The sequence below is a fragment of the Camellia sinensis genome, chromosome 14 (genome assembly GCF_055761805.1).
Source record: "Camellia sinensis isolate YWXY chromosome 14, ASM5576180v1, whole genome shotgun sequence".
NCBI classification, from domain to species: Eukaryota; Viridiplantae; Streptophyta; class Magnoliopsida; order Ericales; family Theaceae; genus Camellia; species Camellia sinensis.
In genome coordinates, this window is record NC_138974.1 from 30,363,985 (window position 1) to 30,389,942 (window position 25,958).

The 25,958-nt window shown below is 35.1% G+C and overlaps 1 protein-coding gene and 1 pseudogene across 2 annotated transcripts; both read right to left on the minus strand.

Moving 5' to 3' along the window:
* Window positions 1-2,262: 2,262 nt before the first annotated feature.
* Window positions 2,263-12,937, minus strand: LOC145807948 (TMV resistance protein N-like). 2 transcript variants are annotated; one of them, XR_014351379.1, is made up of 8 exons: window positions 12,720-12,937; window positions 11,174-11,810; window positions 9,688-10,792; window positions 9,239-9,514; window positions 7,784-9,154; window positions 6,848-7,454; window positions 3,738-4,931; window positions 2,263-2,445 (listed from the first exon to the last, which is right to left on the minus strand). XR_014351379.1 is itself a non-coding variant. In XM_082907025.1 (7 exons), the coding sequence occupies exons 2-6, from the start codon at window positions 11,689-11,691 to the stop codon at window positions 6,891-6,893; spliced, it is 3,834 nt and encodes a 1,277-aa protein (XP_082763151.1). In that variant the 5' UTR covers window positions 11,692-11,810; window positions 12,720-12,937; the 3' UTR covers window positions 2,263-4,931; window positions 6,848-6,890. The 2 variants fall into 2 exon arrangements, 1 of the variants encoding a protein (XP_082763151.1); XM_082907025.1 differs by having other exon boundaries at window positions 2,263-4,931.
* Window positions 12,938-20,409: 7,472 nt separating this feature from the next.
* LOC114269501 (protein VAPYRIN-LIKE-like) lies at window positions 20,410-25,252 on the minus strand (annotated as a pseudogene).
* Window positions 25,253-25,958: the final 706 nt, after the last annotated feature.

Sequence of the window (25,958 nt, forward strand, 5' to 3'; positions counted from 1 at the left end):
GCCCAAGACGCAGCCATGCGTGAAGCTCAAAGATGAATGGAAGTTTGTAGACTGGTGCTTTTGTTCGAGGAACAAGGGATAGCCTTGTATACATCCCTTGTTAGGTGGCTTGTATTATTGTATTATAGGGATGGCAACGGGAGTTAAATGGGAGTGGATATTAATTCTTCATTCACATTCTTTTATAATTATTTTTTTTCATTTACTACCCTCCGTATCTTCTAATCCTACTGGGTTTGAATTTTTTTCAATCTAACTTGATTTTTTTTTTTTTTTAAAGATTCACGACTAAAACTAAATATATATTCAATCTTATTTTATTTTATTTTATTTAACTCAATAACAAAATCAAATACACATTAATTAACATTGTCACGTTATTCTTGTCAAATTTTATGTATATTTAGATTTTTTAAATTTATTTAGAAAAAATTTATTCCTAACAAAAAATTTATCTTCTTTTTTAATTTTATATATTTCTTTCTCCTCTCCATTAATTGATCTTCGATAATCTGAAAGTGAGTTGCTGCTCTCGTTTCCATCTTCTTCTTCTTCTTCTTTTTAATTTTTATTTGCATTTATAAAATGAATTTTCTTATTTCAATATCTCCTGCAATTGTTTTATTGGTTTCTCTCTGATTTGATGGTAACCTTAGATTGAATTTCTCAATTTTCATTTTAACTAGTGATCACCTTAATTGAAATTTTGTACATTTTTATCTTCAATTTCCATGTTTTAGTTATGATTAATCGCGCATTTTTAATCGATAGTCACAGTCTTGTCGCTGCTAGATCATCGCTATCACAAATCGTCGTTGCTATAGTGAGAGGATGAGAGAGAGTGAGAATTAGAACTCTAATAATTATAAACAGAGTAGTAAAAACATATGGAGAAATTATTTTTCGATGTACCTAAAAAAAATAAAAAACATATGGGAAAATTAGTGGGTACCCATCCCCGGTGGAGATTTAAAAAGCATCACTTACCTGACCCGACGGACAAGAAAAAAGGAAAAAATTCATGTATTTGGGTTGGGTCTCCATGGATACCCACATGGTAAGTTATCCATTGCCATTCCTACTTGTATATATTTCAAAAGATTCTTACCTCTGGAATTAAACAAAAGGGTTAAAAGAAGTAAAATTATAACACTTTCTAAATGAAAATATTATGATTTTATTCCACAAATATTCCACAGCAATGATGGAAGCAAACGAGTGATCCATTATTGTTAAAGAAGGAGAACATAATTGTCAAATCGGGATTTGTATCATGAATCGAAATGGTTTTGTACCGAATCGCCAATCGAATCGAATCGAATCGTAAATAATAAAGATTCGATAACTTTTTCTAAATTACTTAAAAAATATATGTCTGCACATTTAGATATTAAATATACCTTATGAATATGAAATATTTAGACTTAAATCAATAAAAACGTTATTTTGAATGATAATCACGTAGTTTAATAGATAGAAGTTAACAAAGGTTCTTATGTAAGATCACTATCTTACCTTTTTTCTTTTTTAGATATTTCTTATCAACCATTCTTAGGCCTTGTTTGGCAATATTACTTTTTAACTTAAAAGTCAAAAAGTCACTAAAAAAATCAACAATCTAACAACCTATACCAAAAAGTCAAAGATTTCATTTTCTCTCTACTTTTTGCACATATTTTCGCAAAAAACTAAAAAATCATCTCAAACATACTAGTTTTTTTATCTCATGTTTTGGCCAAAAGTCAAAAAATTATTAAAATAGTCTGTTCCCAAACGAGGCTTTAATAAAGATAATAACCAAAGAGACAAACTATCAATTTCCAAAGTAACAATAAGTAACAACGATTTTGGTATTTAGACAATAAACATATACATACACAACTACAAATATAGATAAAGATCACATTTTTTTTGTGTGATGTATGTTTTTTAATCACACCTTTTAAACCTTTTAAATTTTATTAAAGTGTGGTCTTTGGGAGTGTGATTAAAAGGGGTCATTTTTAATCACACTTTTTAAGTGTCATTAAAAAATGATTTCATCACATCTTTTAAATGTGATTAATAATATTTAGATCACATCTTTTAAGTGTGATTAATAACATTTAGATCACATCTTTTGAGTGTGATTAATAACTAATAAAACCTGTGATAAAAAAAAAAGAATTCGACATATTTGAAGAATAATCAATATTATTTTTGTACAAGCATTTGAAGAATGTAATATACACTATATACTATATTTTAAATCACAACCATATATTGAATGGAATAACGTCATATATTTCATAAATAAAAGTTAAATGTTCAAAAGTATATACAAAAGAATTAATAAAAAGTTTTTAACTGTGATTACATATATTAAAAAATGAAAAAAAAAACTTGAAAAAATTAAATTCTTGAATTCTTTGACCATATTTTGCATCATTCCAAGAAATTTTTGACCTGAAAAATAAAAACACAAATTAATTCATAAACCGCTAGAAGCATATGAATAAACTTACTTTTCTTGTAGATGAATGTATATGGGTCGTTCTCATAAAAGAATAAATTGTGTGCATGATCCACATAAAGTATGCAATTGACAACTTCTAACACACAAAAATAAATATATAGAAATAAAGCCAACAATTAATAAGCAAATGTAATAAGAAAGTAAACCACAGGAGTATGCATTATATACATCATATTTGTGGAGTTTTATCTTCCAATTTTAAAATTTTAAGCAGAAATATATAAATAATAAATCAGATTACATGATTTTCTTATACATATGCATTAAGGATAGATAAATGTATTAATATGTTGCGACGACATTTCTGTATCAGTTGTGTCGGTGTCCTCCATCCATGTCCATTATACATAGTGGGGCACCAAAACAAATTCACTGAACTAATATTATATGATGCAAAGACTAATGCAACTCAAATTTAGAAGCCATCTACATCATTTCCCACTAAGGTAACACCATGTTTGTGGTTCCCAGACAAAACAAAGTTTAAGCATTGGATTACCATGTCGAATTGCCCCTATATGGCCTTCTATAAATTCATGTATATGATCAACTACTTCTCATTAGAGTGCTTCGTATTAAATAAAACTTTTACTCAAATTTGTTTAAAATTTTGAGTAAGGACTAAACACAATATATTTTTTTAAGCAGCAATGAGCAAATAATAAGAAATAATTATTTAAAATATTTTATTTTAAAGCCTAAAACATTTGAAAATGTATAACTGACCTCACACATGTAATATTTAATTATATTCAATTTAATAAAATAACAATAGATAATTCATAGTGTAACTTTAATCTTAAACATCTTTAAAAAATATTGTATCAGCATGCTTGGTTAGGTTTTTCAAAAAATATTTTTCAAAAAATTCTACTTTCTTGTTTTTCGTATTTTTTTGTTTTTACTGAATTTTTTTTAATATTTTAAGCAATTTTCTGAAGTTTGGATAATCTTTTCTAAAGTTTGGATAATCTCTTATGCTTTTCCAATGTAGAAAGCAAAATAATGTTTAAAGAGTATTGGAGGGCTAGAGGCTAACTAAAATGTCTGATTTGAGTGTTTTAAAGAATTTGTTCAATATGCTCTTACACTATGTTTAATAATTGTTATATATTTAACTAAATTCATAATATCATGGATGAACAGGATGAGTAATGTCATGAGACATACTATATTAATTAGAATAAAATATAACATGAAATAAAATGAGAGAATCATTTACCTATAAATAAGAATAGGCCTTCAATTCAGTGGTATAATTCAAGTGATTGAATAAACAATCACATGTTAATACCTATTGAAAATCAACTAAACCGTGTCGAAGCAAGTTCAAGGAGACATGTGGGTCCGGATGTCGCCTCTAATCTGGACAGAGGAGGGATAATTGTACGTCCAAGCTGACTTCATATGAGGCGTGACGATTTGGGTCTGCTTGGAATTTAGATCCTCTCTTAGCTCAATGAAGGTCTCAACTTCAATATATAAGGTAATACGACATCAATAAAAAACCAAAATCATTAGTTTATAACCTTAGTGATGTAGACTTCGGCCAAGTTTGGATATTCTAAATAAGTATACATTTTGTATTTTTTTATCTTTTTTTCATCACATCATCTCTTTACTTTTCTGCACATCTATTGGGATATATCTCCTTATTGGAGTGTGGGACCCAATTGGTTTATTAAAAGAGTTTAATTTGGTTTAGTATTAATTATAATATATTTTTATATATTATATTTAATTTGTGAAGACCTAATCCAATTTGAAAACAACTAAGGTTTAATAAAACAAAACCTTAGATTCACAATATATATATATATATATATATATTGTTTTGTGTGTGCCGCGGGTGAGAGGTAGTGGCCGAATTATATTTGTTTGGGTGCTTTTATTCTTGGGTATATACATTCAAGTTGGTGAACTAGTTTTGTGTAACAAGTTGGTGCATCATTGTTTGGGTGCTTTGGTGAAGCTGATTTGGGTTGTTATTTTGGATCTTCTTCAACTCTGGTTCTGAAGATTTTTCTTTGTTTATTTGTGATTATTTAGAATTCACCTATGGGTGATATTGTGAGACCATTCGTGTCTCGTTTGTAATCGTTTGGAACTTATTTGGTTAATAGTGGAATCGGATTTCGATCCCGTGGACGTACCTCACATTGAGGGAATCACGTAAAAATTCTTGTGTTGCCTTTGATTTAATTTTTCCGCATTAGTTTTTATTCCCATTAATTAATTTATTTGTGGGGAATCATAGATTTTCCCTAACAACATCTTTTCGTAAAAAGACAAAAAGTGCACTTATTTAGGTCATCCAAACAACCCCTTCATACATTTTGACTACCTATAGGCAGCTCAACCATTTCTCTCCTATGTTTTGCTCGTCTTATATCTAGTCTCTCTCGCATCAAATGACCTGCAAAATAAAACATTGACAATGATGAGCATCATATAATTTGATTAAAAATTCAGTGTCCTGTTAGTTATCCTAAGTGATTCATCTTACCAAAATCCACCAGGTCAGACAAGTTTTACAATTTGTTTTCTAGTAATCATTCTCATACGATTAATATTCCAAAAAACACACGTGTACAAAACAAATCATAAATACTATCCAAGGCAATCTGATTTCCCCAAACATTTCAACTTCACTGTCCTCTGTTTGCTAAGCTTGTCTAGAGGTCACCCAATAACACTGAAGATTGACATTACTATGAGAAGACAATCTTTCCAAGCTGCATATAGGTGAATTTCTGGAGAAACTTGAATCTGACCTTGTAAGCCTATAAGCTTCATTTTTCATTTTTATATCCCAAAAACTCACTTCCTGTAGAGCATCAGTTCACCCTTTGTAAGGATTGTCAATTGACAATGGGTATGTTAGGATCTTGGATTTGTGGAGGTCAAATAAAAGGGGTAGAGGAAAGACAAGATCCCACAAATCCAGATTGAGACAGCAATAATATATCCAAACACTTATTAAGATGATTTTTAATTGTAAAATAGCACATCATTCTAGTGGAGTTTCTGCATAACTTTTATATAAGATTAATTTATTTAATTTTAATTTCTTATATAAAAATTACTCCAAATTATGTGATGATGGTATTATTAAAATTATGAGCTACTGGGGTGGGATTTTATTTTTTATTTTTTTGGTAAATTACACTAACCTTCCCTTAGATTTGGAGAACATACAACTAGCTTTATAGTTTTGTCACTGGTACACTTATTTCTCGTTTAGTAAGACTAAAATGATCAAAACTAATATAAATATTGTGAAGACACCCAAGATAAATAAAGAAAAATATATAATTCAGTGTAAAAGATATTGACAATATCATTTTCCATCCACATGACTATAAAATTATTGATAAAAATGGGGTTAAGTGTTATATGACATACAACTTTAAAGAAGCTCAACGTAATTATGCCAAAATTGTGCAATATGTTGTATTTTCTCTAAACCTCAGGGGAGGTCAGTGCAATTTACCCTTATTTTTTGTTTGACTGAAATTCTAAAAATATATATATATAAAAAAGAAAGATAATTACTTATGAAGATTATATACAAAAATTATTTGCAAAAGAGTAATACTGTATATAATTATATTTTTATATATATATATTTCTCATTCTTAACCACAAAATAATGGGATTCATATTCATAAATGCATATGAAACCTATTCGCTTATGTATTGGAGAATGAGAAAAAAAAGTAAGAAATATAATTATATGCAGTATTTTTTGTCTTAAAAAAAAAAACATTTTTCAAAAAAAAAGGTATCAAAAATGCCAAGACACTCCAATTTTCTACCATTAAGTGTTTGATATAAAATTTGGTAGAAAATTTTGTAACATTGCTCAAAAAAAAAAAATGAAATATGATATATAGGCTAACGTTTTAGATCCAATTTCTAGACTCAATAACGTGTAAGTGAAATGATTAGTTGATGATTAAAGAAAATATGAGAACGAATTGCGTAAGATATTCTAATTATTTACTACACCATTAAGTTTGAAAATTAGATCTAATTTCTAAATAGCTTAGCAATCCCTCTAGCCTTAGTTGGCAAAGGTTTTTTTTGCTTTTTGGGCTAATATCCACAAAAAAAAAACAAAATAGGTTAAAATGACCAATAAGATAAAATATCACATCAAATCAATAATCGTTTTATTTTTTTTCTTACAAATAACATATCTAATTGCAAAAAAAAAATCAACCATCTTTCCCAACACAAATATTTTAACCAAACTAACCTATTAGAATAGTCAACTTTCCAAATGAGGCTTATGGATTTGATTACTCTTGCAAAAAAGTTTATACATACCTTTTGCTTCCAATGCTTTAAGTTTTATTATTGATTTGTTGAATCAACTTCTTCTTCTTCTTTTGGATGGATAATCAACTTCTTCCTCTTCTTCTTGAATGGCACTTGGGGACGGTGATGAGATGTAGTCGGCCAATGCTTCGTCATTCGTATCTGCATTATTCTCATCAACCTCAAAAATTAATTTAGCCGCACACTTTTTTACCTGTATATGCTTACACTTTGTTACGAAGATCTCCACTTCATCACCGCCTTCTAATTCACTCATTGACGTAAATTTGAGGCACATCTGGTCTTCACTACAAAAACGATCATCGTAATCACAAATTGTATGTGATCTCCTCTGGACTTTATTTATATGGTATTCAAGACAAAAAAAATTTGTTCGCTTGCATTTTTCATTGGAATTGGATCCAATGTAAATTACGCATACAGCCAAGCTCCATATTTTTTGATTTATAAGGGGTGGCACCTTGACAGATAAATATGATCCTTCAGTTTGGTACTCGAACCATCTGGGAACCTCACCCCATGTAAGATGGATTTCAGAATGATCTACAAAACCATGGAACGCATGGATCACAAGATTCTCAAGTGCATGAAAATCCTGTTCCAAGAAATGATGCATTAGTCAAAGTACGTACTAAATCTCTTTTTCTTACTAAGATATGCAATAAAAAATAAAATCCAATTTGACATCAGGAAAAAGAAATTGAAAGCCAAAAGTGAAGGGGAAAAATAAAAGAAAAGCAATTTTCCCTTTTCTCTTTGTTTCCCCCTCCACAAATTCAAGATCCAAACAAAGCCTTAGATAAATGAGACATTAGCAATTGTATTAATTTAGAATAAGTAGGGATTGATTATGGTTCTTGAAGAATGATTTATTGTACCAATGAGAGAGAGAGAAAGAGAGAGAGAGAGAGAGAGTGAGAATACCTCAACCTGCGAGATGGCTTCTTTCATGACATTATTTACAAAATTGCTCTCGGCTAATATATGGCAACCTTTAAGATACAAGAATTGTAATGAGAGCCCTATCAAATTCCAAATTGCACTGGGCAAATGTGACGAATTGCAATTGTTCATATATAGCTCACGCAAGTGATAAAGGTTACCGATGCTATTCGGAAGTGTACACAAATTGTTTCCATTAAGATACAAACTTTTTAATGAGATCAAACAACCAATTTCACTGGGTAAATATGACACATTGCAATTTGTCATATACAAACATTCCAAGCGAGTAAGGTTACCGATGCTATTCGGAAGTGTACACAAATTGTTTCCACCAAGATACAAACTTTTTAATGAGATCAAACAACCAATTTCACTGGGTAAATATGATACATTGCAATCTGAGATCGCCAATGATGTCAAGCAAGTAAGGTTACCGATGCTATCCGGTAAGGAACGCAAATTATTTTCTGTAAGATCCAAATCTCTTAATGAGATTAAACTCCCAATTTCACTGGGCAAACATGATACATTGCATCCTTCCAAGTTCAATGATTGCAAGCGAGTAAGGTTACCGATGCTATCCGGTAAGGCACACAAATCGTTTTCTCTAAGATCCAAATCTGTTAATGAGATCAAATTCCCAATTTCACTAGACAGATATGATACATTGCAATATGCCATGTTCAATATCTGCAAGTGAGTAAGGTTACCGATGCTATCCGGTAAGGTCCACAAATCGTTACCGTTAAGATCCAAATATGTTAATGAGATCAAATTCCCAATATCACTAGACAGATATGATACATTGCAATTTTCCATATCCAATCTCTGCAAGCGAGTAAGATTATAGATGCTATCCGGTAACGTACGCAAAAACTTGTTTTCACTAAGATCCAAATGTGTTAATGTGACCAAACTCCCAATTTCACTGGGCAGATATGACACATTGGCTATCTTCAATGTCTTCAAACTTCTTAAACCCTGTAGTGAAAAACCAATGGAATCGACGTTCTTTCTTGGCAATGCCCAAGATGAGAAAAATGTGTACAACGATTTTGATAGTGATCCTTTAAATCCAGCAAATTCTCTTAGTTTGGAGCAGCCCGAGAGATCAAGATACTCAAGAGATTTCAACATCAAAATCCTTGAAGGAAACTTCTCAAGTTTTTTACAATTTGCCATGTCTAGGACAATAAGTTTGTTGAGACATCCAATAGATTCGTCAATCTCTACCAACCTTATGCAGTTATCAATCAATAGTTCCTCAAGATTGTTGAGTCTAGAGAAGTTTGGGGTTTCGGTTAGGTAATAACAATGACTGAGATAAAGGAATTTCAGATTATTAAGATCCTGTCAAAAACACAATGAGAAAAATTATTTTCCACATCAGTACAATACGATTGATGTATGAAATGTAAAGAAATAATATTGTACCTTGGTTCCCTTCCAAACTTGTTTCAGTTTGCTATGACGCAAGTCAAGAGCAACCAACTTATCTATGTATAATTTCGATGGCAACCATACCAATGGACAACCATTCCAACTTAGCCATAATAGCCTTCTAAAAATATGATCAAAACCTGAACTTAGGTGAACGTAATCGAGATGAAGAAGCCACAATTTGTTCATATTTTCAAAGGCCTTCGCATTCACTTGGACTTCTTTTGACTCGGGAAAGTTCAGGAAGAGGCCCTTAACTACTTCAGTACCCTAATAAGAAAACCCATGGCACAAAAAAATTACATTAGTTGGAAAACAAAACATAATGCCAAGTATTTTTGTATCAGTTAATTGTCAGAATTACGAATGTGCATATGCATGTGAAATTATTGCAAGAATTAAGCATCAAATATTAATTGGAAGTTCACGCTTATGGTTCTCACCGTGCCATATCTCAACACTTCGAGACCATCTTCATGATGCCACAATCTACTACGCCTTCCAGGCTCATCATTAGATTCTTTCTTGACGATTTCTCTGCCCATGTCTCTAATCATATCATGCATCACAAGCTTGTTCCCAGGCCCACATTTTATGAGACAACGATCAAACAGAATTCTCAACCGAATTTCAGGGAATAATTTACAGCCTTTTAATATTTTGATTATAAAATTTCGATCCATTCCAACAAAGAAACAAGCTATATCCAAGAATAACTCCTTCACTTCTTTACTTAACGAATTGTAACTTATTTCAAGTTTTTCTTGAATGCCTTCATTAGGAATTTCTTTCAAACTTTCTATTACACTTTCCCATTCCGGTATGCTTCTGATGCGAGACAAAACGCAACCCAAAATTTCAAGAGCTAATGGAAGCCCTCTAGCATAGTCCACAACTTGTTTTGAAAGTTTCACATAGTTTTCTATGGGATGGTCTTCCTTAAAGGCATGCCAACTGAAGAGTTGAAAAGATTTGTCCTCATCCAACTCCTCTGGTGTATATATCTCATCCACTTCAAAATTTAACGAAGACAAATCTCTCGTTGTTATGATGATTCTACTTCCAGAACCAAAATAAGCTCGATCTATGGCTAATTCCTTCAATTGTTTAATGTCATCCACGTCATCCAAAACAAGTAGAACCTTACGACGCAACGCTCTCCGTATTATGACCTCTTTTCCTTGGTGAATATTTCTGATGTGACGAATTTCATTTTTGAATATATCGGAAAGAAGTTGTTCTTGTAATGTTAACAGACCATTTGATTTCTTCCAAGTTTCTCTGACATTTGCAAGAAAGCTGCTACCATCAAATCTACGGTAGATGAGTTTATACAGATTTTTAGCTATTGTTGTCTTCCCTAGTCCACCAATCCCCCATACTGCAACAATGCGAACATCATTATCATTTGACTCCATGCGCAACAACATTCTGAGTTTCTGCACACGATCCTCAAGTCCAACCGAGTGGTCTGCAACATTTAGATGTTCAAGAGCTATTACATTTCCAACTTCCTCAATGATTTTAGCAATTAACTTCGCTTCATCTCTGCCAATTTGAGCAAAGTTAAAAAACAAAAGTAAGTATTTAGCAAATTCACGCATCTGGTGCTATGGCATTGGAAATTTGATGGACAAACTAGTTTCGATTTATTTTTATGAATAACGTAAATGATTCTAAGGCCTCGTTTGGGAACAGGCTATTTTAATAACTTTTTAGCTTTTTACGAAAAAATGTGCAGAAAAGTAGAGAGGTGATGTGACAACTTTTAGTAACTTTTTGACTAAAATAGCCACTCCCCAAACGAGGCCTAAATATAACCTTGTAACTACAATTAAGATTCTACCTATACATCCAAATGAAATTGTTCCTAATTTGTGTTGTTTTGGATTATTTTCATGCAAACATTAAGAGGCTTGAGGAAAATACCCGTTGTACACGTTCTTCAAGTCCCAACCAGACAAATTAGCAGCCTCAGTAAGAGCTGCCCTCCACTTCTCCACCTTGCAATCTGAATCTGAATTCTTTCTAAAATGTTCTTCATGCTTGGCAAATGCTTCTGCAAGGCTCCCCTTCTGCCCCCGCACGTCAGATGGATCAACATTATAAAAAATAGGCAGAATAATCTGATTAAATGTCTTCCTGCACTTCATGATCTGCACAAGTTCATCCAGACACCACGTCGACATTGCATAATCTTTTGAGAACACAATAATTGAAATACTAGACTCCTCAATTGCTTTTAGTAGTTCAGAACCAATATGTTCTCCTCTGTTGAGCTTTGTGTCGTCTCTAAATGTGTAAAAACCATGTTGCTCTAAAGCAACGAACAGATGACTGGTAAAGTTTAAGCGAGTATCAATGCCCCTGAAACTCAGGAAGACATCATATTTGCGTTGTACAGTGGAGGAAGAGGAAGAGGCTTCGTTTGGCCAAGAAGCAGCCATGCGTGAAGCTCAAAGATGAATGAAAGTTTGTAGACTGGTGCTTTTGTTTGAGGAACAAGGGATAGCCTTGTATACTTCTTCCTTGTAGGTGGCTTGTATATATTTCAAAAGATTCTTACCTTTGGAAACAAAAACAAAAGGGTTAAAAGAAGTAAAATTCTTATAAATAACACTTTCTAATTGAAAATATTACAATTTTATTCCACAAATACATATTGTAATATTAATTTGGCAGTAGTGGTGGAGGCAAACAAGTGATCTGTGATCGTTAAAGAAGGAGATGACTAAATTTTTGTAGTCTGATTCCTAACGGTAGGAGAAAAGATTTTGGTATTTTCTTAAGAGGGGGCTTAAAATCATGGCCTTTTGGAACTTGAAACTGTTGAAGACAGAAAATTGAAACTAAACCATTGAAGAGGACAACATGAGGGAAGCAATTGAAAACAATTAAACCAAGATCAATACTAAATTTCAATATTAAGAGCATAACCTATGTCTGATTAATGAACAAACACATGCTTTTCCCTTCAAAGTCAATGAAGAAAAAACCTCATAAATTAGAAGTTTTATCAAGAACAAAATGTACATACAGTCATACATACATATTCTTAAAAATCATCTAAACTAAGCTCCCAAAACGCTAATAATCTTCAACCACAGAGAAATAGAAGAAAAAATAAATTGAACATGAAATCACACAGACCAGATCTCACAGAATTGCTGTGGTAGAATGAAGAAAATAGTTTTTATTTTGCTGGGTACAAAATATTTTATTAATGGCAATAAAATAAGAGAACACTGTTGGGGACTCTTTGGATTTAGATTCTCTACCATATATGACATGATAGGAATGGAGATCATAAATCCAAAGATTGATAATTGTTATGTTAATGGTTTCTGATTTTAAAATTAACATATATTTATGCGGCTCTTTAACAATCATTAATCCATGCAAATAAACAATTATCAGAGAGAAAAGCCGAATCCAAAGTTTTTAAAGTATACTCTTTTTTATCATATGTACGTACCTTGTTATGAAATGGAAATCTAAGTGTGTGCAGATGCTTCAATCTCCATGACCATCATCTGCAACGGAAAATTTGAGTTTAAGAGTGAAAAAAAACAAGAAGGTGAGAGGGAGGGAGGGAGATCTTGAGGATGCAGTAATGGCCAGATTTGGGAATTGCTTGCTTTGAGAATTTGCTATAGATTAATTATTTTATTTTATTGTCGAAAGAGTTCTAAAAGAAAGTTCCTGGTAAAGAAAGAACAGAAAAGGAAAAAGTACAGTTTGAGCGAGGTGTAAAGTGGGAAAGACTAGCAACGGTAAAAATTCAGCATGTCTAGAATTTTAAAAGAAAATTTTCAAAAAACTAATTTTGGTATTAATTTTTTGAATTTAATTTTTTAAAAATTGAGTTTTTTAATTTTAAGCATTTTTTTGTTTTTAGTAAATATTTTTAAAATTTTAAACATTTTTTTATTTTTTTAGATGCACCTTATGAAGAAGTATCTAAAAAGTAAAGTATCCGTAAAAAATATTTTAAAAAATTAATAAATATACAAGAATACAAAAAATGTATTGAATTCTCATTTTTTTATTATATATTTTTAGCATTTAGTGAATTTTCTAAATATTTTTTTACAAATATTATACTTTTTAAGTAGATTTATGTTTAGTGTATTTAAAAATAAAAATAAAAAAAAAATTGCTTAGAATATTAAAAAAAGGGGAGCTTTTTTGATAAATCTATTTTCTAGGAGTTTTATTCCATCCAACCCATATTCTTTTTGACTATTCCATTAGGTCCAATTTGAGATAAGAAGACCAAAATATCCTTTTCATTTACTTATGTTCCATTTAGTTCACATTATTTTCTTATGTTTCAATAAGTCCTATGGGTGACATAATTACCAAAATACCCTTAATGTGAATGTTCACACCATCAATATAAATGTATATATCGTCAATGTGTAAGGGCCCGGCTCATATCGATCCTCGTGGGTGTCCGAAAAAATTCGAGTCGGGCCGGACCGGCCCACAAGCCAAAAAAATAGGCCCGACCCAGCCCGTTGATAATATGAATATTCACATTGACAAGTTAACATTCACATTGATAGGAGTGTAAAATTGGCCTGTGGCCCGTGGGCTACCCGAAACCAGCCCGGGGCGGGCCCGGGCCGGCCCGTTCACAATATGAATATTCACATTGACATATTAACATTAACATTAACATTGACAAGAGTGTAAAATTGGCCCATGACCCGTGGGCAGCCCGAAGTCCGGGACCGAGCCCGAGTCGGGGTGGGCCCGGCCCGGCCCGTTGACAATGTGAATATTCACATTGATATGTTAACATTCACATTGATAGGAGTGTAAAATTAGCCCGCGGCCTGTGGCCGGCCTGAAACCCGCCTGCGGCTTGTGGGCTGCCCTAGGCGGGCCCGGCCCAGCCCGTTGATAATGTAAATATTCACATTGACATATTAATATTCACATTGATAAGAATATAAAATTAGCCCGCGCCACGTGGCTGCCCGAACTAGCCCACGGCCCGGGGCGGGCCCGACCCGGCCTGTTGACAATGTGAATATTCACATTGACATATTAACATTCACATTGATAAGAGTGTAAAATTGACACGCATCCCATGGGCGGCCCGGGGCGAGCCCGGTCCGGCCTATTGACAATGTGAATATTCACATTGACATATTAACATTCACATTGATAGGAGTATAAAATTGGCCCGTGGCCCGTGGGCGGCCCGAAGCCCGCCAGCTAACCAGGGCGGGCCCGACCCGGCTCGTTGACAATGTGAATATTCACATTGACATATTAACATTAACATTGATAAGAGTGTAAAATTAGCCCGTTACCCGTGGGCAGCCCGAAACCCGGCTCCGAGCCGACGCGGGCCCGGCCCGTTGACAACGTGAATATTCACATTGACATGTTAACATTTACATTGATAAGAGTGTAACATTAGCCCGTGCCCCGTGGCTGCCCGAAACACGCTCACGGCCCGTGGGCAGCCCGAGGCGGGCCCGGCCCGGCCTGTTGACAATGTGAATATTCATATTGACATGTTAACATTCACATTGATAAGAGTGTAAAATTGACTCGCGTCCCATGGGCGGCCCGAAGCCCGTGGGCGGCCCGGGGTGGCTCGAGTTTGGGTCCGGGCCTACCCCGGGCCGCGGGCGAGTTTCGGGCAGCGGACAAGTTTTACACTCCTATCAATGTTAATGTTAACATGTCAATGTGAATATTCACATTGTCACGGGTCGGGCCAAGCCCGCCTCGGGCTGCGATCGGGCTGTGGGCCAATTTTACACTCCTATCAATGTGAATGTTAACATGTCAATGTGAATATTCACATTACCAACGGGCCGGGCCCGCCTTGGCCCGAGGTCGGGCTACGGGCTGCCCACGGGTCATGGGCCAATTGTACACTCTTATCAATGTGAATGTTAACATGTCAATGTGAATATTCACATTGTCAACAGGCCGGGCCGGGCCAGTCCCGGGCCGCCCACGGGCCGTGGACGGGTTTCGGACAGTCACGGGGCGCGGGCTAATTTTACACTCCTATCAATGTGCATGTTAACATGTCAATGTGAATATTCACATTGTCACGGGTCGGGCCAAGCCCGCCTCGGGCTACGGTCGGGTTTCGGGCCGCCCATGGGTCACGGGCCAATTGTACACTCTTATCAATGTGAATATTCACATTGTCAACAAGCCGGGCCAGGCCAGTCCCGGGCCGCCGACGGGCAGTGGACGGGTTTCGGGCAGTCACGGGGCGCGGGCTAATTTTACACTCCTATCAATGTGCATGTTAACATATCAATGTGAATATTCACATTGTCACGGGTCAGGCCAAGCCCGCCTCGCGCTGCGGTCGGGTTTCAGGCCGCCCACGGGCTGCGGGCCAATTTTACACTCTTATTAATGTGAATGTTAACATGTCAATGTGAATATTCACATTGTCAATGGGCCGGGCCGGGCCGGGCTCGCCCCGGGCAACGGGCGGTCTTTTGGCCGTCCATGGGCCGCGGGCCAATTTTATACTCTTATCAATGTGAATGTTAACATGTCAATGTGAATATTCACATTGTCAACGGGCCGGACCGGGCCCGCCCCTGGCCGCCCATGGGCGGCGGACGGGTTTCGTGCCGCCATGGGACGGGGGCCAATTTTACACTCCTATTAATGTGAATGTTAACATGTCAATGTGAATATTCACATTGTCAACGGGCCGGGCCGGGCCGAGTTGAGCCCGCCCTGGGCTGCTGTCTAGTTTTATACTCTTATCAATGTGAATGTTAACATGTCAATGTGAACATTCACATTGTCAATAAGCCGGGCCGGGCCCGCGCCACGGGCCGTGGGCGGGTTTCGGGCAGTTACGAGGCGCGGGTTAATTTTACACTCCTATCAATGTGAATGTTAACATGTCAATGTGAATATTCACATTGTCAACGGGCCGGGCCGGGCCGGGCCCGCCCCGGGCTGCGGGCGAGCTTTTGGCCGCCCATGGGCCGCGGCCCAATTTTATACTCTTATCAATTTGAATGTTAACATGTCAATGTAAATATTCACATTGTCAACGGGCCGAACCGGGCCCGCTCCGGGCCGCCCATGGGCCGCGGGCGGGTTTCGCGTCGCCACGGGACGGGGGCTAATTTTACATTCCTATTAATGTGAATTTTAACATGTCAATGTGAATATTCACATTGTCAACGGGCCGGGCCCGCCCTGGCTCGCGAGCGGGTTTTGAGCCTCCCGCGGGCCAATTTACATTCCTATAAATGTGAATTTTAAAATATAAATGTTCACATCATTAAATTGCTAATCGTTGAAAAAATATTTATAAGGGTATCAAAATTAAATATAAGGGCATAAGTGTCCAAGAAAATAGTGTAAATCAAGAAAATAGACTTTATGGAATAAAACTATATATACATGGGACTAAATGGGTTAAAAAATTCCTTCATGGATTTCTTGGGTTAAAACGCTTCTAAATTGGACTTATCAATAAAAATTCCTAAAAAAAATTCAGTGAAAACAAAAAAAATACGAAAAATAAAAAAATTTAAATTTTTTGAAAAGTTAATCCTAAAAATCCAAACCAAACAAGCTAAATGGGAATTTGTAATGAAAAGCCCAGATTTATTTATGATTAGGTCTCCCAACAAAGTTAAATATCTAAGATTTATTTGAAATTCTATGTAAATTCATCACTTTTTCTAAATTTATTAACTTTCTGATAAACGCAAACTTGTTTGATAACTAGTTAAGAATTTTAAAATATATGTATATATTAAATATATCAAAAAGTCATTAAAAAATTAAAAAAATTCTCATTATCTTTATTTTTTTTTACATATTTTTTTATAAAAAATAAAAATAGGATTTTTAAGTATTTTAATTTTTTTTATCTAATATTTTAATAATAATAAAAATTAATTACCTAAAAGTCATATTTACAAATGTTATGGTAACTCAGATCTTATCTAAGATTTTTTGAACCAATAAGTCTAAAAATAAGAATATTATCAGTTTTTTCAAATTTGTAAAACTACTAATATTATCAATTTTGTATAGTAATATCTCAAATAATTATTTCACTAACTAATAAAAAAACAGAGTATAAGATTCAACGTGTTGTCTTTTTATTTATTGGTTTGATTCAACTATATAATAAAATGGAAAATATTATCAGTTTTTTTTTTTCAGTTTTAAAACTAAGAACATTATTAGTTTTTTTTCATTTTTAAAGTTTTTTTTTCAATTTTGCATATCAATATTCTGTCATCATACTTCTTTATAGATACAAAATTTTCAGTTTTGCACAAAAAAAATAATTCAATTTTTTCAAAAAACATTTTTTTTTTGTACATAATTTTTTTTAAAAAAAATTTCAATTTGAAAATTAATATTTTAAAGTTTTGAAAATCAAAATAAATGTCAAATTAACATATTCCTTTATAGATAATCATAAATGACGAACAATCATTGTTTGAAAGGTAATCTTGACTATTAAAAATTTAATAAAATTTGAAAGTTTAAAAAATCTTAATTAAGATTTAATAAAATATAAATTTATAAATTAAAATTTGTGTATAAATGTCTCTAAAAAAAACAATTATAAAATCACTTTTCAAATCAATCTACACTTTATTACAATTTATAGTATTACACAAAAATGCGTCAAGCTTTAGACTATAGAGACCACAAGCAACTTCTTTGTAAGCAATTCTCAGTCTCATGGGAAACCACCTCTGCCTTTCGATGAAATTTCTTCACATCTTTTTAGCAGAGTCTGTCGGTGATAATAAGAAGAAAAGAAAAAAAAAAAAACATAAGGTACTCCTTAAGTTTTTGAATGAATTACAAATTAATAATTAAACATAATATTTAAGTAGATAACAAAAATTTATAGTTGAATCTCATCTTTTACCTAATAATTATAGGCTGTGTTTGGTTTGATTCTCAAACCATAATTCTACATTAATAATCAACTCTCTATTTGATTACAGTTTTCAAATCATGATTTCAAATCAGTTTCAAAACATATTTTGAAAACATATTTGGTAAACTAGAGAATTTTTGAATTTTTGATCTATCTGGTCGTTTGCGCGGATAAGATAGTTTTTGAATTTTTGGGTCTACCCGGTCGTCTCCTCGGACATCCAGTAGGTTGTCTGGAACAATTTTTTTTTTTTTAATTTTTTATAGCAATTGGCACCTATTATTTGGAAAAAAAAAATTATATTTGCTTTTGATATTTTTAAAATATATAAAATATTTTTTTGAGACCAAAATGACAAGTTATTTGGACATTTATTTAAAATTAACAAAAACAAATTCCAAATAAAAATTAATTTGTCACAGTAATTTTTAAAAAATAAAAATATATTTTTAAACAAAACAATTAAAGTAGCATTTTCAACCAAATACACAATCAAAAGTAATTTTAAAGCACAAGCTGAATATTTTTGTTAACAAATAATGATATTTCTTTAATATTTTAAATAAAAAATAGTTTTGGAATTTTTTTAATTTTTTAAATAAAAAAATTATTTTTTTCAATAATTATTTTTTGTAAATTGAATTTTAAAAAGAATTTGGTTATAAGTTTTGAATAAAACTTTTAATAGAGTTTTGAGTTGTGTGTTTGATTATAAGTTATAAGATTTTTAATTGAGTTTTGAAAACTTTTCAAAACTCATAAATCAAATAACTTTTCACAAACTCAACACTCATTTCAAAATCCAACACTTAATTCAAAACTTTTTTCAAAACTTATAACCAAACAAAATTTCTCTTTTCAAATCATAATTTCAAAACTCACAAACTCAAAATACAATTTTACACTCAAATTATAATTCTAAACTTGCTACCTTAATTTGTTTGGTTTGGATGAAATCAAAAATTTATTTTAGGGGAGACAAAATTAAGTGTAGCAAAAAAAATCTTTTAGTAAAACAGAAATTTTAAAATATACTTTAAGAAAAAAAAAATAAGAAGAAGAAACATCAATAAATTTATATTAGTTAATAATGAAATCAATAGGATCATATACTATTACATTAAATAATTTGGGATCATCTTCAAAAATTTAAGAATTATTCTATATATAATATTAAATTATAAGTTAATTGATAATTTAAAAAAAAAAAAATTGGGGGGCCATGACTATTGGCCACCTAACTTTGTCCCCATTTGATCTAAACTTCTCGTTTCACATCTCTATTAACTCCCAAAATAATAATAATAGTAATAAAAAAAATTCAACATCTCTATCAAGATGACATTTAGGCCTCATTTGGAGAATTGAATTTTTAATAAAAAAAATCATTATAAGTTGTCACAATATATTTTTTATTTTTTTACATCTTTTTATAAAAAAATTAAAAAATTAATTAAAATAACTAATTTCCAAACAGAACTTACCAAAAATGGAATTGCAGCAATAAGTTGGTAATAGAGACCAATCTTGAACAAAATCAAACTTCAAAACAAAAAATTACTTCGTTTCCTGGGCAGGATAATTTAAATCCTCATGACCATTGTTTGGGTCAATATGCTTTGAAATTAGATTAATAATTCAACAAAATATATAATTCGATATTTGACTAACAAAATTGAGGTTAAACTAGTCCCTTCGTCCCTATTATTCCCCCGCATGAGAGACTATTGAATTTCTAAAAGGGAAGAGTGAGATGCAAAATCAAAGACCCAAGAGAAATTCAAATTAATTATTAAATTGTAAAATTGGTAAGATATTTTTTAATCACAGCTCATAATCCTAAGCCAATTTAAATATAGGACAAGATATTCAATTCGAAAACATTGATAATCTAAAGGCTAGTACTTCTAAAAATGTTAATCTCATATAATCCAATCGGCCCAAATAAATATGACCTTAAATGCACACTGCCTGAATTGAAGATGAAGGTTCACTCTGATCGGGACGGAAAAACAAATCATACGCTCTCTCTCTCTCCCCAACCATGCAAGGCCGCCAACACTATACGAACTAACAATGACCATGCTAATTTTTTGAATAAGGTACCTAACAAAATGGGGCTCTTATTTACCGCACAATGTCCATACTTCACCAATTTTTTTGAATATCGTACCTAATCCTAGTTTTGTACCATAATTGGACTAGACTTACAGGGGAAAAACGAACTTTGAACAAGATCAGAAACTCCAAAACAAAACCTTAATTCATTTCATGGGCTTGGATACATTTAAATCCTCATAATGAACATAGATTGAATAGAAGATCTGAGGCTCACACAACCCCCATGGACTCCCATGTACAATCTGGTGAGAGGGAAACACAACCCTTCTCTACAAACTACACAAAAATCACTAAAATCATATACAAATTTTTGCTATTAATCCATACAACTCAGAAACTATCGAACATAGGATCAACCTCTTTCTTTCTCTTGACACAAGGGAGTGGTTACAAGAGAAGGATGGTTCTTGAAAATCCATATTGAAAGGAACCATCTCAAAGCCTTTGATACTACTATTATTCTTCACAACATTTGCTTTAGCCCCATGAGCTATCAAATACATTGCAACTGCATATGCCCTCCCTTCACCGCACGACGAAGCGGTGTGTATCCACCACCATCAAGAAGATCAATCTGAGCTCCATTACTAACCAAGGTCTTAACGCTCTCAATTCTTCCTTTAAATGCAGCTCTATGCAGAGCAGTCCAACCATTCTGATCCTTTCCGTTCACATTCACTCCTTCCACAATGCAACTCTTCATCGCATGAACATCAATCCTTGCAGCTCTATGCAACGCATCGCCCAAATGCAACATATTATACAAATCCGAGTGACCCTTTTCGACTGCCAAAGCAAACGCGGTCTTTCCATCTTCATTCACAGCATATTTGACAAACATCGAACAATTCAGCAGAAACTCAACCGCCTCATGGTGCCCTTCGGAGGCAGCATAATGAAGCAGAGTCCAACGATTATAGTCCACAGCATCAGGATCACCACCCATGGAAACAAGAAATCGAAGAACCTCAACATGCCCATGAATTGCCGCAACGTGAAGAGCAGTGTAAGAAATTATGTATTATTGATTGATATTTATTTGATATATTACAACTCCTATATAACTCCTATATATAGAAGAGAAGATGGTAGTAGGTGTAGGTGGTAGTGGAGGTGGTAGGTGAAGTGGGTGGTAGTGGAGGTGGTAGGTGGAGTGGGTTATGGTAAATTCTAACAGCCCCCCGCAAACTCAAGGAGGATAGAAATTAACCAACTTGAGTTTGGAGAGAGGAACAAAACAAGAAAATACATAAAAATAAAAAAAGATAGGAGACACTGTATGGTCGTGTCAGACCGTTGGTGAAGACACTGAAAGGTGGTGCCATAACGTGGTAGAGGACACTGGATGGTGGTGTCATAACGTTGTAGAGGACACTGTATGGTGGTGTCATAACGGTGTAGAGGACACTGTACGGTGGTGTCATAACGTGGTAGAGGACACTGGAAGGGGGTGTCATAACGTTGTAGAGGACACTGAATGCTAACCGGAATCAAATGTCGGGACAGTTTATGGGGTCTTGTCGGACCGTTGTAAAAGGTTGCACACTCAAAAGGTGTGCCCAATTTTGTCAAAAGGCGTGCCATCAAAAGGCGTGCCCAATTCATCAAAAGGTGTGCCGGACATGATGGCGAGGCACGTGGGCGCCTTGGCTTGCGTGCCCGTTTGTCGGCTGGTGGCAAGAGGCGCGCGATGCGCGTGGCTGCCTCGGCTATAAGACGGAGGCTGAGGCTGAGGCAGAGAAAAGCTGCGAAAAACCTCTGAAAAAAAAACTTCGTTGTGCTGAGAGAGAGAGTCTGAAAAACTCTTCATTGTGCTGAGAGAGAGAGTCTGTAACACTCTGTTGCAAGAGATATTCTGTAACACGCTGTTGTCCAGAAAATGGCCTCGTCCTCGTCTTCCCGTGGACTGCTCACCCTCTTTCCTGACCTCAACGAGTTAACAAGAGAGAGAACTGGTGCGGTGGCACTGGAACCTCAACCAAGCGCCCCGGAGTTTACTCCGTTGAACTTTCCGATGCGGTCTGTGGAGCAAAGAATGGCAGTGCAGTCAGATGTGGAGGCCAATCAGTATACTCTGAAGGCATGTGTGGAAAGCATGACGGCGGTCACAAACTTGTCGAACCGGCTGCAGAGTAGGACAAATGAGGTGCAGCATTTAAACTCCCAGCTGGCTCTGCTCCAACGCATGTATAAGGATGCGCGAGCAGAGATAAGCGTGCTAAGGGCAGAAAACAAGGAGCTGAAGCGGAAGGCCACCGTGATGTTCCGATTTGGAGGGCCGCCATATGCTGCAGTGGAGGAGCAGGGAGGAGGCAACTTACTTGGTGGTCGAGGAAGCACGGAGGCAACACCGTCAAGGGCCGCTCAGGACGGAGGCAAGAAGAAGAGACCGGCGGCAGAGTAGAGAAGAAAATCCGGCCTGTGGATGTGGGTTTTTTTTTTTTTTTTTTTTTTTTTTTTTTTTTTTGGATGTAAAATGGTGAACGGGGTGGGGGGAGTCCCGACATGAATAAAATAAGTTGGTGTGCAGTTTGTCTTCTTCCTCTGTTTTTTTTTTTTTTTTTAAATGAAAAAAAAAATAAAGAAATAAATAAAATAAAAGAAAGAAAATGGAGTGGTGTCTGCCATGTGCATGCGTGTGATGAGTGTTTGGGAATATAGTATAATAAAGAGATAAAGATATATATAGATAAAAGATAAAGACGGTTTGAAAGTGGGAGAGAGAGAGAAAAGAGATATACATGAGCACAGCAATGGGTGTGCGGGTGAGTGGTCTGGAAAGTAAAAGAAAAAAAAATAAAGAAATGGAGTGGGCGTTGCATTCGGCATGGTGGAGTAGTGTTTTTTTTTTTTTTTTAAAGAAAAGAATCGAGAAAAAAAATAATAATAAGAATAATAAATAAATAAAGAAATAAAGAAGGGGATGAAAAAGAAAAAATATATATATATATATAGAGAGATAATAATAATAAAAATAATAAAAATAATGGGTCACGTGGGTTGCTTGGGGTTGTGTTGTCGGTTTCATTTTAAAAGAGGGAGTAAAATAATAAAAAAAAGAAAAAGAAAGGTAAGTGGTTTTCAAAAGAGAGAGTAAAATAATAAAAAAAGGAAAAAGAAAGGCAAGTGGGAGGATGCTTGAATTGGGGTTTGATTTATCCTCAGATTCATGGTCCAAGGTGGTACACGTGGGTTGCTTGGTGTGGTGTTGTAGAAGAATAAAATAAAATAAAAAAATAGATAAAAGATAAAAGTGGTGGAAGGGTGAGTTCAGAAAAAATAATAGCAGTGTACTCTCTCTCACCCTCCATCTCACAGCAGCCATGAGAATGCCAGAGAACGGTGTAAAAGGAAAAAGAAAGGCAAGTGGGAGGATGCTTGAATTGGGGTTTGATTTATCCTCAGATTCATGCTCCAAGGTGGTACACGTGGGTTGCTTGGTGTGGTGTTGTAGAAGAATAAAATAAAATAAAAAAATAGATAAAAGATAAAAGTGGTGGAAGGGTGAGTTCAGAAAAAATAATAGCAGTGTACTCTCTCTCACCCTCCATCTCACAGCAGCCATGAGAATGCCAGAGAACGGTGTTCTGCAACATAAGGGAAGTCGAGGGAGGCGAGGTGGAAGTCGTCGTCGTCAAGGAGGATGTCGGCGGGGAACCGGAAGAAGGGCGCTAACTGGGCGCGACGGTGGTGGGAGCAGCGGGTGGGGGTGTCCGCCAGCTGATCGATGTTGGTGAGGCCGGAGTGTACGGCGGCGATGGACTTTTCGGCGAACGACTTACCGGAAGAAGGTTGCGGACTGATGGTTAAAGGATTCCTTCGGCAGTGCAAGGAAGGCTCCGAATCGGGCTGCAATATGAAGGCAAGCCCGCCTAAGACTCGTGAGCAATATGGCGAAGAACTCGAAGTAATGTGTAGAAAATTTCAGCGGGCAGCGAAGGCAAAGTTGCCGGCCGGCTGCCCGCCGGTGAGGAAAAAAAAAAAACAGGCCTAAATCTTAGTGCTCTGATACCATGTAAGAAATTATGTATTATTGATTGATATTTATTTAATAAATTACAACTCCTATATAACTCCTGTATATAGAAGAGAAGATGGTAGTAGGTGTAGGTGGTAGTGGAGGTGGTAGGTGAAGTGGGTGGTAGTAGAGGTGGTAGGTGGAGTGGGTTATGGTAAATTCTAACAAGCAGTTCGCCCCTGTGAATTGATTGAATTCACATCGATATCTGCAAAACCCAGAAACAATAACTCCGTTAAATCTGCTGGATCGATCACTGCAGCATCGTGCAAAAACCGATCAATCGAATGGTCAATTACAAACCCATATTCAATCAAAACCTGAACCGAATCAATATTCCCTGATTGAACAGCCAGTGACATCACAGACTGCCCGTTTGAATCCCTATGATTAATATCAGCCCCAGCATCGATCAAAGCCAATACGAAGTAAGAATTTCCAAACCCAGTAGCAGATTTGAGCAAATTCGTGCTCTCAGACTCATCATACCCAGAAATCGCTTTAGACAAGAGAAAAGAGACTTCAAGAGACTTGTTATAAGGAGGAGAGAAAAGAGATGCAATGACATGAGGGCCTACGAGAGAGATTGGAATTGTGGCATCCTTAAAGATGTGTGCGCCGGGCTTGGAAAACAGGCGGTAGAGATCGTCCTGATGGGTTTTGCCGGTGGGGAGCATGGATGATCGGACGAGCATGGTGTCAGGAGGAGAAGAGAGAGGTGGGCGATCAGAAGAGAGGTGGAGAGTGAAGAAGGAGGTAGACAGAGGTGGGAGGATAGAGAAAGGGTTGGGGAAGGAGAGAGAAGATGGGTTTGTGGTGGAGGGTGAAACAGCTACAGACATGGTGTGCATGAGGTTGGTTAGCCTGAAAGTGGCAGTGGACTTTTGGCCTCTGCTGAAGGTGAGGTTTACTTCTTTTACATCTGCTTTAACTGGTATGTCCATGAAGTTTTGTTGGAAATTTGGTTTTATCGGCTTATTTTGGACTAATTTTGAATTCAAAATAGAGTGGGGTCTATATGTCTTTTGAGGTGGGTCTGAAGTGGTGACGTATTTCGTTCCGCATGGCAAGTCACATGGTAAATACGATTCATCAAAACCATTTATAAGTGAATAGGAACTCGACGTCGTTTTCGGGTTCGTGAATGTGGGTTTCTTTGAAATGGGTTGTCCGACATTGAAACTTAAAGAGAACTTATGTGTCTATATAAGGTCTAGGTGATAATACTTGGGTTGGGCCCCAAGGGGCATCCCAAGTTTGTAAAAGGGAGGAGTTATAGACAAATGGAACCTTGGCTAAAACCACCACACATGCTCACTGCCGCTGTCCGTTTGTTCGAGCGCCAGTGTGGGTTGGTTCTTATATTAATTTTTTGAAGAAAATTCATTTGAATTTTTCCCAAAATTTTGATCGAAATTAATTCATTTTTGAATTTAATTTTTCTGTCCATTTGTTACTTCTTTAGTTCATTTTTTCAAACAGATTAACTGTCCAAACAATATCTGTTGCACCTAGACGGATCTGTTTTTCCCAAACAGATTCAAATCTACCAGACAGGTTTTTTAAACTACTGCAGTTTCAACAGATTTAGCTGCCCAGTAGTTATCCGTTGAAATAGTGTTGTATCTGTTTAGTTTAAATTTTGCATTTGT